Source organism: Bombyx mandarina, chromosome 17 (assembly GCF_030267445.1).
Source record: "Bombyx mandarina strain Sakado chromosome 17, ASM3026744v2".
Taxonomy (NCBI): Eukaryota; Metazoa; Arthropoda; class Insecta; order Lepidoptera; family Bombycidae; genus Bombyx; species Bombyx mandarina.
In genome coordinates this window covers 247,653-262,922 of record NC_143223.1, presented here as the reverse complement: position 1 = coordinate 262,922, position 15,270 = coordinate 247,653, and the positions used below count along the sequence as shown (strand labels likewise).

The 15,270-nt window shown below is 38.4% G+C and overlaps 1 protein-coding gene and 1 long non-coding RNA gene across 3 annotated transcripts; one reads left to right on the top strand and one right to left on the bottom strand.

Moving 5' to 3' along the window:
- Positions 1-155: 155 nt before the first annotated feature.
- On the top strand, positions 156-7,775 carry LOC114244637 (ecdysone oxidase). 2 transcript variants are annotated; one of them, XM_089734241.1, is made up of 4 exons: positions 156-313; positions 2,848-2,992; positions 3,757-3,890; positions 6,100-7,775. In XM_089734241.1, the coding sequence occupies exons 2-4, from the start codon at positions 2,881-2,883 to the stop codon at positions 7,609-7,611; spliced, it is 1,758 nt and encodes a 585-aa protein (XP_089590367.1). In that variant the 5' UTR covers positions 156-313; positions 2,848-2,880; the 3' UTR covers positions 7,612-7,775. The 2 variants fall into 2 exon arrangements, with proteins under 2 accessions (XP_089590367.1, XP_028032321.2); XM_028176520.2 differs by lacking the exon at positions 156-313 and adding an exon at positions 323-414.
- Positions 7,776-8,553: 778 nt separating this feature from the next.
- Positions 8,554-14,676, bottom strand: LOC149501058 (uncharacterized). The gene is made up of 3 exons (XR_016324447.1): positions 14,240-14,676; positions 13,506-13,652; positions 8,554-9,503 (listed from the first exon to the last, which is right to left on the bottom strand). It is a non-coding gene; the product is annotated as an uncharacterized LOC149501058 (long non-coding RNA).
- Positions 14,677-15,270: the final 594 nt, after the last annotated feature.

Sequence of the window (15,270 nt, the reverse complement as noted above, 5' to 3'; positions counted from 1 at the left end):
AAAATCACCTTTCCTAAAGTTTATGTGCTCCAGCAGCTATGTCTTTGTGTTGTAAAATCTATATTATAATCGTCAAAATTAAATATCTTTATTGTAAACAGTACTTTAGTTTCAGTAACATTGATACTACAAATTGAACAAATAGATGTGTAATAAATAACCGATAAGGTTTCACCATAAACCAATTTAAGTCGTTGAGAACTAAACAGTCACGTAACTATATTTGGTGAATAAGAACGTTATGTATTTGAATAGTTGTTTTTGCAAATAATATTAAAAATATTGGAATTAGTACGACGCAAAAGAAGCCAGGGTAATTGACATACTTTAAATACATACGCTTATGATATCACTAGGCCGGTACAATTAGCCCAGAACACTATTGATTTTGTGCTCATTGATTGTCACTCATCAGTAAGCCCCTTGTTCAATCTTTCGACAGTTAAGGCTAGCTGCCTATTTATTAGTTACTCAAAGTGGCATCGAATTGTTTTTTACATGCGACGCATAAAACTATTTGTATATTTGGTCGGAAACTGTTGCGCACAAATCAATCCTGTGGTACTTTTTGGCCTCGAAATTAGTCCCTTCTAGTAGCCACAATCGGGCAATTACAAATCGGATTTTCCTAATGAAGGCGAAGAGTTCATTGTCTACGTGATTTGCAGACGAACTGTCCATTTCGGAAATCATAGTAAGACTCGTCCGAAGCAAGACTACTATTGCCCGCTACTATTACAAAGCCAAATTATTGCAAGAAAAAACCTTTAGATAATAACTATAGAGAATGTTGTATTTGTAGAAATGTTATTATAAATTAACATACAAAATATTGTTTCAAGTTGACTATTATTGTCAGGACGATAATTGAGCTGATATCACACTTTGCAGAGCAAGGATAGTGTAAGAATAATCTAACACGGTCTACGAATATTCTCTATATTCTGCACAAACTGATTAACGATCACAGTGGTCGGAATTTTTTCTAACAGGAGAAAATCACCTGATTCTCAGCCGCTGCGCGGGTATGTGGGAGTTGAACCCCACCAAAAACTCCTGGCCCTCACAGCTGGCGTCCGACCGTCGGGGCCATTGAGACAGCGGGACAGGATGGCTGTAGAGCATATTACATCCATTCCGCCATCCCCCAGACGCCGGACCAGCGGCCGTGCACTAGTTGCCTCGGCGACGGGCCGGGAACACGCCTTGATGGCGTCGGACTGCACCTTCCCCCGGAGTGGTCGGGGGAGCGCGACCTACCATCACTCGACTTCCTATTATGGCGAGCGGGCCGAGCACGCCAAGGTCCCTCCGCGCACAAAACCTGTAAAGCCCGAAACTCTTAGGGAGTCGGGTCACAGATGAGACTCCGGTCCCGACCCTCTGCTCGACGGCGGCGAATTTTTGCGTAGTGATAAGAGCTTTGCTTCACTCGTCTCGTTGCCTCCTTCTGCGAGTTGATGCACTCGCAGACGTCGAGAATAGCCTTCCGGAACACGTCGACGCCAAGAATCAACGCCACGACGCCAGGCAATGACAAGTATCGTCCTATTTTTGCGTTACACCTCCCAAGCGGGGCAGACAGCGAGCGTATACTCCGCCCTGTCCAGGTTATGTCCACAGTGGTGACATCTTTTCGTCGTCTCAGCTCCTATCTGGTGCAAGTTCTTCTTGAGGCATCCTTGTCCAGTCAGCACCTGCACCAGGCGAAAGGTGAGGCGTCCTCCACCATGATTACCCAGTCGTCAAAGACCGGATAAACCGCTTCCACAGTCCGTTAACCGATCACGATTTGAGCACGAATCGCCGAGAATGGGCTTTTCGCACCCGCAGCTCACTTTTGGGCACACGTGCCACGCCCAGAGGACGAAGCTCCCTGCGTCGCCGATAATTGGCAGCCGGCGACTCCACCTCCAGCTCCCATGGCGGCCGGCTCCCATAGGCGTCGACAGATAGCGCTCTCCGCGGCCCGTGAACCCACAGAGCCTCGCATTTACTGAGTGCTACGTCGAGGCCCAGCCTCTTCATCCTTCCGACGACGAGAACCCCTCCCGCTGTGACGAGACGGGCATACTATTTATAATCATCCCCCCAGGCCACGACCAACGTATCGTCCGCGTAACAAATAGCGCGGAGATCCGGGAGGAGGGCGCCACTCTGCACCCAGTGGTACCCGATATTTCACAAGAGGGAGCTGATAACCGATCCCTACGGAACACCACCCATGACCGGAAACCGGTGAAGGATCCCATCGTACCCGATACATTCGACCGACCTCACCTCCAACAGGACTCAACCAGCCGGCGGAGGTAGAGGGGAAATACATGCCTCTCCAATACCCCCTCTATAACGGTCTAGGGCAGGGTGTTAAAGGCGTTGTCGATGTCAAAAGACACCGCCAGCGCCACCCGCCCGTGAGACCGTCTCGTCCGACAGTGCCCGCTCGTGAAGAATCGTATCCGCGGTGGAACAGCCGTCCTAGAAGCCGTACTGCTCCACCGATAGGTCAGGTCCAACCCCGACCAGGTGAACTGTGGCCAAGCTAGTCTATATAAATGTTTTCTTTCAACCCTTTATTCGTTTTCCTCCAACCATTCTCTTAAATAACAGTATACAATTGAAACTGCGACCTCATGTCTCAAGATGGTGACGACTCACGTTATGGAGTTTATGGATTTGATAACAACATAGCCACCTAACGCAGTGAAAGATAAAAAACAAGAAACTTCAAGTTCGTGAACAATTAAAATGATGTTGATATTAAAATACACACGACTAGCCTTATCTACGACTGTACGCTACGAGTCTCAGTTTTCAACTACAGTAACAGTTGTGTGATTATTGTAGCATTTTCAAGATATAAATAAGTTACATGGAATAATGGATGCTGCCGCTACAAGATGCACCATATCCGCAGTCCAAAAAGCCTTCAATGTCATAAGCATCCTTCATCTAACATCCTACGCTTTGCCGGATAACGATAATGATAATGGTAAGTTTTTTAAATCATCAACTTAATGTTCCTAAGTTTTTTTTTTATTGCTTAGATCGGTGGACGAGCTTACAGCCCACCTGGTGTTAAGTGGTTACTGGAGCCCATAGACATCACGAAAATGCGCCACCTTCCTTGAGATATAAGTTCTAAGGTCTCAAGTATAGTTACAACGGCTGCCCCACCCTTCAAACAGAAACGCATTACTGCTTCACGGCAGAAATAGACAGGGTGATGGTACCCACCCGCGCGGACTCACAAGAGGTCCTACCACCAGTAAAGCGCTCACATAATTAATTTGAATCACTCTCCGAACCGGGAAAACTTTTTATGCTCACACCATTAAGCTTTTTTTTAATTAAAATGTAAGTTCACGACCATAACCTGGTAACAGGGCATCTAACCTATTTATTAGTAGTACAAGAGATACAAACCACTTCCGCATTACTGTTACTACTTCTCCATTATTCGATCGCGATTGATGTTCATGCTTCTTATTAATATTTTTGAAGGACTGGTGGTGGACTGTTTCTAGCTCGTAGGATTGGGTATCATGGTGTTGTCGACTTTTGATGGTTGGCAGGGCAGGGCAAGGGCAGGTCAAAAACAAAGGTTAAACGAAAAAAAAGAAAAGCGTCTGTTCAACTCAGCTGTTGAAATATGTATATATATTACTTGTATTTAGCCCACTATCTACCTGGCGCAGGGGTTAGCGTGGGTTCGGTTCACAATACGGGCGAATATTTTATTTATATTATTTCTAGATTTTCCAAAGTTTGACTTCGTAGTCGTTGGAGGTGGTACAGCTGGTTCCGTAGTAGCTGCCAGACTGGCAGAAGATAAGAAAACTCAGGTGCTACTTATAGAAGCTGGAGGAGATCCACCTGTTGAATCTAGTGTAAGATTTATCACCATCATGCGCTATTAAACTATTGCTCTACACATTGGTCTCTCATCTTGTTAGACTTATATCACAACATGCACTGCGTGTATTTTCTGGCACGAGGGATATAGTATCAATTCTTGCTAAAATAAAAGATATGACCCACTGAATTTAATTTATTTTTACATTTAAATTTTATACTCAAGTGTTTTCTTTTATCTCTAAGTTTACTTTATTACCCCGATAAATGTTTTAGACTATGAATGTCAGATAACAGTTTACACGATTTTAACAAAAACAGTCGTGAACAATGAAGTTGATACCGCACCCCGCCTATGTTACAAGAGCGGGATGATAAGTACCTAACTAGTCTTATAATAAAACACTTAATTTTACGTGATAAAATTAATTTAATTTTTCGACATAGTATACGTGAACATCTACGCACTTATTCCATCTTCGTTCTAATGCAGTAATGCCTTCCATTAAAAGATTTATTTCGAGGCTTGCAAAATAATCTTCTACAGCGGCTATGACTTCATCATTTGTGGCAAATTTCTGTTCGTCCAAAAAAGTTTTGAGCTTAGGGTATAAATGGAAGTCTGTTGGCGCTAGATCAGGCGAATAAGGTGGGCGGGGCAACAAATCATAATTCAATTCGTTGATTTTTGCCATAGCTTTAACACATTATGTGTGAACCCTAGAGTTGTCTTGGTGGAAGATGATTTTTTTGCCAAATCTGGTCGTTTTTGCTAAATACATTGGTGAAGAATATCTAGAAGATTAGCGTAGTATTCTCCATTAATTATTTATCCTTTAGGAAGGTAATCTATCATCAATATCCCATCTGCATCTCAAAAGACGGAAGCCATCAATTTTCCAGTCGGCTTTACAGCTTTGACTTTTTGTTTCTGGCGTGTTTTGATTGACCACTGTTTTGATTGAATTTTTGATTCTGGCGTGTAATAATGAACCCATGTTTCATCTGTTGTTACAAATCGACGTAAAAATCGGCCTTATTACTCTGAAAACGGTCCAAAAATTCTTTTGAGTTTTGCACCCGAATTCTTTTTTAATCGTGCGTAAGCAATCGCGGCACCCAATGGGCCGATAACTTTTAAATATTTAATTCCTCACTTACGATATGATGTAGTCGTTCTTTTGAGATACCTGTAGTATCAGCTATTTCAGATAACTTTAATCGTTGATCTGCTAAAACTGCTATACCATGTACTTTCACGACCATTTCCGGAGTCGTGACGCTTTATGGACGTCCGGAGCGGGCTTCATCTTGGACACATGTACGACCGCGTTTAAACTCAGCCACCCAGTTTTTTAGTGTAGCATAAGAAGGAGCATATTCACCCAAAACATTATTTAACTCGTCATAGATATCTCCCCCTTCACGCCCTTCATATGAAGAAACTTTATCACGGCTCTTTGTTCAATTATATCCATTTTGAAAACACTTGACGAAATATATTTTCAAATGACAAAAAATAAAATTTTCACGCCACGAAATTCAAATTTAGTAGACAGGTGGCCAGAGATACGAATTTAAAAATGACATATATATTTTTTTAATTTTAACTTTTTAAAATATATCACTGGCTATCACTATACTTTTCATCCCGCCCTCGTATGTACTACAGACATAAGATATACTCACATTTATATTTCTAAATTTATAATTATGTAGTATTCATATTAAATTGAATATTATTTATTATGAAATGTAATGTGGGAGCAAACGGCGGGTCGAAGAATATTTTAAGGGTTCTACCCATCAAAGAACTCCCCTTGTACTCTCTCACTCGATGTGCGATCTCCGCCCGGAGTCAGAACCTAATCTACTAACCTACTTGAAAAATAATTTTAATATGCAAAGGATTAACATCTGTACTCGAGGTGCCTTGTGTATTAGTGATGGCATACGAGGGCTGCCATCACTGCTTCCCAGGTTAGTCGTCTGCGAATTGAAACAACGAAGCTCATGATTATTTTTTAACTTACCTACTGCTACTAATGTTTCTACTTCTTTGTTTATGATGTGCCTAGACTGATATTTTCTTCTATCTCTACTAACACACTGTGTTTGTTTATTTCTTTACATCTTCCAGATGTTATATGTTGTTTAAATTGTACCAGGTTTCGTGATTTGGGAACCGTCTCAAACCAATGTACGTATCTGCGTTTTCCACTAACATTGATGAACTCTTTACAGATTCCGTCGATATTAGTGTACCTTACAAACAGTTCTGTCGACTGGGGATATAAAGCAATAGATAAAAGTACAACTAAAGGGTGTAAGAGATCAAGAAACGTTGGTCTCGCTTTAGGAAGAATGCTTGGCGGCTCCACCGGGACAAACTATATGCTATATGGGGAAGGAAACAGACGGCAATATAATAAATGGGCCAAAATCGTTAACGATTCTAGTTGGGACGCAGAACACCTTCTACCATACTTCAAAAAAACCCAAAATATCCAAAATACTAAAATTTTGAATTCATGTGACGAGGAATTTTTTGGATATGACGGTCCTTTTAAAGTGACCATAGAGAACCGGTTTCCCGTCCAAGAATACTTAAAAGCTCAGAAAGAGTTAGGCAACATGGTGGTTCCAGCGTTCACTTTAAATAAAACCATAGGTTATAGTCCTGCAATGTATAGCATCGGCTGTGGTCTTAGGCAAGATACGGCCTACGCCTATCTTACGCCGATAAAGGATTATCCTAATTTACACGTCTTAAAGCATGCCCTTGTCACTAAAATACTTTTTGATTCGCATAAAAACGCTATTGCAGTTCATGTTTTAATAAAAAATAAAATAAGGACGATAAGAGCAAGTAAAGAGATTATTATATCAGCTGGAACTATGAATACACCTAAACTATTAATGCTATCTGGAATAGGTCCAAAGAAACATTTGAAGAAAAAAGGCGTAGATTTGGTTTATGACTTGCCAGTTGGACGAAAATTACAAAGTCTATCGTCAACGACAATAATTTTTAATATGAAAAATACAAATATTATGGATACAGACAAGAACCCAAAGGAGTTCCCAGCTGTTAGTTACATCGGATATGTTGCGTTGAACAAGTCGCAATGCTACGCAGACTACCAAAGCTTAAGTTTCATAAACTACGCGAGCGATCAGATTCGATATTGTACTCAGATTTACGAGTTTCCTGACCGCATCTGTAATAAGTTCTTTGGACCATACTGCAATGTGAAAGGTTACGACGAGAACCAAATGGTGTTCAATTTAGTAACGGACTTACATCCAAAATCTCGCGGCAAGGTTTTACTGCGCAGCAACCATTATAAAGATCCACCGCTTGTTTACGTCCGCTACTTAACCGAAGAATCTGAGGTTGATAATATGGTTAAATATATTAAAGATTATCTTAAAGTACTTGACACTAAAACATTTAAGAGTCTTGGAGCTGAATTGGTAGACCCTGAGATAGAATGCTGCAAAGATCTAAAGTTAGGGAGCGATAAATATTGGAAGTGTTATGTTAAATGCTTGTCGGCTATAAGACATTATGACTGTGGAACATGCGCCATGGGTTCAGTAGTTAACAAGCGACTGAAGGTGTATGGAGTCAAAAGGCTTCGTGTTGTGGACGCCAGCGTCGTGCCCGTCATCCCAGATGGCGTGTTAACGTCCGCTGTACTGGTCATAGCTGAAAAAGCCGCTGATATGATTAAAGAAGATCATAATTTGTAGTAGAATATTGTGTGTCTTGTAAACTTAAGTTGAGCACATGAAAAGGGTTTCAGGAACCATATTTGTGCACAATTTGTATTATTATATTCTGTTTATGTGTATTGTGTTTTATGTTTATAGTAAAAAATAATAATAAATAAAGAATTACAGATAATATTATTAAATATGTACATATGTCTTGGTTGTCACCCATATTTGGATAATGGTAACATGACAGTGTAGGATTCGTTTTGCTACATGAAGCGTGGTTCGACGTGCACCCGTCTGAGAGCATCTCCATCTTGCCTATTTCTAGTGCGAAGTATAAAATGTTCCGATTGGACTTCTAGACAGCCAATATATAATAGAACTGAGACTTAGACCTTAGTAGGTAGTTTACATTCGGACGTCATTATATCACTGAGTACTGAATGGTGAGCCAGAAATTATTTTGTCTACTACGACAATTAAAATAGTAAAGATATTATAGATAATTTGAGTATTGAATGTCGACATGCGGTCTCAGCCACCTCGGTTCCCGAATATTTAGTCCAGGCGTTGGGCCATGGACTGAAGTCGACAAAATTCTGTCCGCCACATCCCCGACGGGTCAAAACTCCGTAAAGATACAGCTTAGGCTCACCGTTACTACCCTAACTGACCTTTCTCAGAGCACATTTAGGTATTTCAAGGATTTATTATTTATGTGTAATACCAAGAGTAACACCAAGCAGTGCTCTTTTCATCGAGATGCTGGTATATTTATGTCGAGGATAATAATATGTCAAGTGATTTTTAAAGGTTTTATTAATGTTGTTTAATTTAGAAATACAAATACTTCATAAGAGAAGTCATTGGTTTTCAAATATGGTATATTTTGTTTGTTACCGAAGTACTAGTCATGCTAAAGAAGCGGAATAGAAAGAAAACCTTCTGTTGCGTTGTGAATAAGAGTGGACTGTATTATTAGTTTGATTTTATTTATCTATAAGTGACAAAATAAAGAATTTAAAATTAATGACTATAAGAAATAAGAAACAGATGTATCGCCCTTGACGGCTGGAAATGGAAAGGGGTAAGGCGTCATAGCGGACGTCGCTCGTTGACACCTTTGACGTTCCGAATTCAAACATACTCCCCGGTTGAAGTGTCTTCAATAATTGATGGGAAGTGGGCAGATAGTGTTAAAAGCGCGACGAATGACACCTCGTCGTCTGTAGATGTCTGCAACTCTTCCAATATCGTCGCTACCACTGTACAACTGAAGTATGCGTCCAAGTGGCCACAGTAGCGGAGATGATGATGGTTCCTTTACGATGACTAGATCACCCACTTTCAAAGGCTCTGCAGATGTTTTACACCATTTAGATTTTTGTTGCAACCACGAGATGTATTCTTGAGAGAATCTTTTCCAAAAATGTTGCTTGAGATGTTCTATTCTGCGAAACCTCTGCAGACTAGTGATATTGGTACTATCTGGTACTTGAGGATGTGGCGCAAATATCACTGATCGTCCGATAAGGAAATGAGCTGGGGTTAATGGAGTGAGATCGGATGGGTCATCCGATAGAGGAGTTAAAGGTCTTGAATTTAGAATTGCTTCTATTTGTGTTAAACATGTTGCCATTTCTTCAAAAGTTAAATTTGTTAGACTTAATGTGCGCTTTAAATGATATTTTGTTGATTTTACTGCAGACTCCCAAATACCTCCGAAATGCGGAGTATAAGCAGGGATAAATGAAAATTTAATACTTGAATCGAAATTCTTAAGTTCTAAATCTTGTGACAGAAATCGAGCCAACTCGTCAAGGCTCCTACAAAGGTTGTACCGTTGTCTGAGAAAATGTTGCGTGGTTTTCCCCTCCGAGCAATAAAACGGCTAAGAGCAGCTAGAAATGCTTCTTTTGTCATGTCTGAAACAAGTTCAAGATGAACAGCTCTAGTAGCGAGACACACACATACACATATAAATGATTTTACAAGTTTGCATCCCCTGCCTTTTCAGTCAGCTATCATGATTGGCCCGGCATAGTCAATTCCAGTGTCTAAGAATGGGAATTCAAGATGTAAACGTTGTTCTGGAAGATTACCCATCACAGGTTGAAGTGTATTTGCCTTTATTCGACAGCATTTTATGCACTGATGACATGTTTTCTTTGCTAAATTTCTACCGCCAATGGGCCGGTAGTGATGACGAATGCTAGCTAACAAAAGCAAAGGGCCTGCATGCTTTAATGTTTTATGAAACATGTTGAAAATGAGATGAGTTATTTTATGTGAACTTGATAAAAGGATAGGATGTTTAACATTATAGTCATAAAATGAGGTGTTGAGCCTGCCTCCTACTCTTATCAATTTGTTTGAGTCAAGAAATGGTGATAGTTTTAATAGTGTATTTTTTACAGGTAATGTTTTGCCTGTACTTAGTAAATTGTATTCTTCAAATAATGTTTCTTGCTGACTAAATTTTAATAATTTGTTCAATGATTGCTGTAATTCAGAGCTCTGCTTAGTAGGTTTCTTTTGACAGTTATTTATAAACTTAATAACATATGCCACTATACGTTGTAATTTACAGAAAGAGGAACATTTTTCTGTAATTTTTGCTAAACAATGTGTGTTTTCAGTTATGTCCACTTGATTGGAACAAACTATATCTGGTAAATTTGAAAATATTTGAGAAAATTTTGGCCAATTCTCTTCACAATTTAACAAGAATTGAGGCCCTGACCACCATAGGGAGAACTTATTGATTCTGTCTGCACTCAATCCTCGTGAGACGAGATCTGCGGGATTTTCTGAAGACGGAACATATCTCCATGATCCACCTGCATTATCTTGTATTTCAGAAATACGATGCCTAACAAATGGTTTTACTAAATTTGGTGCCGAGGATAGCCAACCCAAAACAATAGTTGAGTCACATCAAAAGATAGATTTTTGAAAATTTAATGTAAGGGATTGACATACTTTTTTATGTAACAGAGCTGCGCATAGTTCTAACCGTGGGATAGTGGTAGCCTTTATCGGGGCTATCTTGCTTTTAGCAGTTAAAAGATGAACATGCACATCACCCGTAGAAGTGATGGAACGAATATAGATGCATGTACCACATGCTTTCTCTGATGCATCTGAGAAGACATGCAATTGTAATTTGACTGGTAAATCACAAGTTATCCATCGGGGAATCTCTAAACTGTTTAAAAGAGGTAATGTTGTTTGAAATTCAGTCCAAAGATCATGGATGTCTGTTGGGACTGGGTCATCCCAAGAACATTTTGCGATCCACAATTGTTGCATTATGATCTTTGCTTTCACAATACATGGTACCACGAGACCAATAGGATCAAAGATCTGAGAAATAGTTGACAAAATATGACGTTTTGTCACCTTAACAATGAGGTATAAATGAATGTTGAAAGAAAATACATCAGCAGTACAATGCCAATTTAAACCTAACGTTTTCGATAACTCATTCTCACTTAGGTTAATGATGTCAGATGGATTATGATAACTTAATAAAGCTTGTGTAATTTCTGTTGAATTTGATTTCCATTTCCTAAGGTTGAATTCAGCAGCTTGAAAAGCAGAAATTACACTTTGACATTGACTAATTGTTGTATCAATAGTAGCATTTCCTGATATGTAATCATCCATGTAAAAGTCATTTGCTATAGTATACTGAATGGATGGATCAGGATGCTCCTGAGCTAATTGCATGAGACATCTAGTAGCTAGATATGGTGATGAAGACATTCCATAAGTAACTGTATTTAATGTATATGTTTTGAGAGGATGTGTAGGATGTTCTCTCCAAATTATCTGTTGATAATTACAGTGTGAATTATTAACGAGTATTTGACGATACATCTTTTCTATATCTGCACAAACTACATATTTGTGTTGTCTAAATCTAAGCAAAATTGACCACCATTTGGATGTCATTAAATGATTTACCTGATGATGTCTTAGCGGAACCGTCAAAAACTACTCTTAATTTCGTAGTAGTGCTTGATTCTCGTATTACACCATGATGTGGTAAAAAATAAGAGGAGCTCGACAGTTGAGATTGCTTGAAATTGGTATTTTCTGACATGTGTCCTAATTTAATGTAATCTTTCAAGAATTCTACATATTGTTGTTTGAAGTTTTCGTTTCGGCTTAAACGATTTTCTAAGGAAAAAAATCGACTTTTAGCTAATGTATAAGAATCACCTAGTACACTAGGCTTTTCCTTTAAAGGAATGTTGACTACAAAACGTCCGTTTTTGTTACGGGATGTAGTATTGATAAATATTTGTTCACAGGCTCTTTCATCTGCTGTTAATGTATGTTTTGTAGCAATAGAATCTAACTCCCAGAATCGAGTTAAATCTTTATGTATGCTATTGATTAACATACATGTTTGTTGTGGGTGGCTATTCTGAGGTATTGACCCAGAAATTAACCATCCTAATTTCGAATCACATAACATGGGCAAATTCCTACCCATGTAGATACGATCCGCGCCTATGACGTCCCAAAAGACTTCAGCTTCAAGAAGAATGTCTATGGAAGACGGAGTATTAAAGTTGGGGTCGGCTAGACGGATGTCCGAAGGTATAGGAATAGCCTTTGTATTTATGTATAAACTTGAGGTATGCATAATGATATTTTAGGTAGTACAAAACATTGTATGCTAGCTCTAAATACTTATTTTTTTATGTAAATGAAATTTCACATGCTTCGTCGCAGTTTGAAATTTTTGCATTAATGCCCATTACTTTTGATTTTATTTTATAAGTGGATAATTTTAGCCTTTTGACTAAGTCTTTGGATATGAAGTTTGCTATACTTCCATTATCCAACAACACTCGTGCAGTGTACTGATTTCCCTTGAAATCCTCCACTTGAACAAGGGCCGTCGAAAGTAATGTTAGACGACTATCAGTAGTGTGCTTAGCTGAGAAAGCAAGACTAGTTGTATTGTTACAATTTGACAATAACTTATTATTTTCAGTTGAATGTTCCGCTGAGAGAGCAATGGTTGCACTATTTGAATTAGGTTCATTATGAACATGCAACAAGGTATTATGTTTAACAGTACAATATTTACAAGGACCTAACCTACAAATTTTTGAATTGTGACCTACTCTAAGACAATTGCTACATACTGCAAACTGTTGAACTTTTTCCAAACGTGTCTGAACTAATAATTCTCTAAATTCTGGACAAAGGAATAAGAAATATGACTGCTTACACATAGGGCATGAAATTGGTTTTAATTTGTTTTCAGAAACAATGAAACTTTTTGTTTTAATGTTACTGTTTTTCGATAAATCGCTCTGTGATTTTACCAATTTTGTCTGTTCAATCGTTTCCAATAAGTCAGCTCTATTATTAAGGAATGCGATGAATGTAGAGAATGTAGGTGAATCACATAATGAGTTTCTATACTCTTCCCACTGACGGTTTGTGACTTGATCTAATTTACTCGTCATTAAATGAATAATGAGAGTGTCCCAGTGTTGAACCGGTTGACCTAATGTTGATAAAGCCCTAAGATTCTTATTCGTAATATCAATGATGTAACGCAATGCTTTGCTTGCTTCCTTATTAATTGGTTCTGCATTTGAACATGGTTATTGACCAGCAGACGGTTATTGTCATACCTGTCACAGAGTAACTTCCAGGCAATATCATAGTTGGTAGATGTAAAATCTAAATTATTAATTACAAGTGCTGCACTTCCCTTCAAAGAAGCACGCAGGTAGTGTAACTTATTTGTTATCAATGTTGTTGTTTATATGAATAATTGAAATAAAAGTGTCTCTAAATTCCAGCCAATCATGATAAGCACCATTGAATTTTGGAAGGTCTATTTTAGGCAATCTTATTGAGTTGTGTTTGTGTGTATGTGCACCACAAGAGCCAACCTCGGAGACTGCTTCACCCTGTAGAGGCTTGCGCGCTGCACTGATCAGCTGACGTGAAGAAGCTACTAAGCCGTAATATTGCTTCTCGAATTCCTCACGCTCCGCATATTGCTCGTTGGGATCATCCACTACAGACTCCAAATCGTTCTGTAATGCATCATATTTCTCATATAATTACTCGAATTTTTGAAGTCGATATTCGATTTCTATCACTTGAATCTCACTTAGTTTTTGGCACGATTTAGAAATGTTGATATATGATGAAAATTGTGTTAGTTTTGCTTTAATTGAAGCTCGTTTTTTAATTAGACTTTTCATGTCTGCCATTTTTTATGTAAGCCAATAAGATTATGTGGACAAGAAATGAAAATTATAAGATAACAGATGACAAATTTAAAAATATTGAATCGAAATAGAATTTCAAATGTTATAAAATATAATTATGTATTATTTGCAAATTTTATAAAAATACAATACGTTTGTATTAATGTTGTAGTTTTGAAATAGTTTTTATTTATTTATTTTTTAGAGATGAATATAAAAAATGACTGTACCTAGTTATAAATGTATGACGAAATAGCAACGTGTTCAAAACGTTCGAATAAATTATGCACTTTTTGATAAAAACACATTAATATGAAATAATAATTGCAATAGAATGAAAATTTTCAAGATTTATATTAGAATTAAAAAAATTATGAAGGGAATGTATGAGATGATTGGAACGGACTCACAGTGGATGGTGCAATCTGCTTGAATGTATCATCAGAATTGGTTCCTGTGATGTCCAAGGCTTCCAAATTGTATTGAATGTTGAACTTGCTTGTTGACGATATCTTCAGCAATCTTTGTTGAATAGCTAAATTTTGTCCAGCCGATGAAGCGCCGACGATTTTAAGATGGCGGTTAAGCGTCGGTTTTCAAATTGTATTTTCCGCAGGTCGTCGATCCGATTGTTTCACGGGAGAAGGACCATATGTTGCGTTGTGAATAAGAGTGGACTGTATTATTAGTTTGATTTTATTTATCTATAAGTGACAAAATAAAGAATTTAAAATTAATGACTATAAGAAATAAGAAACAGATGTATCGCCCTTGACGGCTGGAAATGGAAAGGGGTAAGGCGTCATAGCGGACGTCGCTCGTTGACACCTTTGACGTTCCGAATTCAAACACCTTCCGAGTCATGAAACGAGAAGCCTAAGCATTTCAGATGTTTTGTACAAATTTTACATAGCAACTACCAACTGTGTTAAGAGCCAATATAAGTAAAGCCAATAACACAACAAAACAAATAATATCCACGGAACGAGACTGAAGTGTTTCATCGAACGCATCTAATCTGATGGAAGCGGTACCTTGAGACTCGTTACAATCCTATTATCTTCAACAAGTAACTTTGGTTAGAGTTATTCGGTATCTACCTTTCTCATTGTTATAAGACTGCGTCAAAGTCGTTACGGTTAAAGTTCGTCTCATACTCATATTTTGTGTGCGTGTACACACGTTATATCTTCATCTCTCTTTTTTTATTTTATTTGCATACAGGTTTTCCTGAGCGCCACGACATGTCTTACTCCAAACAAAACTTAATGGGGACAGTCTTCGGAGTAGGCAACGGCTTGGCTGTGCCACTGGCATTGCTGTTGTACCATCGTGTTGCACCTACCATCAGGTGGTTTTTGCTTGTCTGTTTACAAAAATAATAAAACCAATTCGTTTTATAAATAATTATGGCGATTATGAGTGATCGATACACTAGATT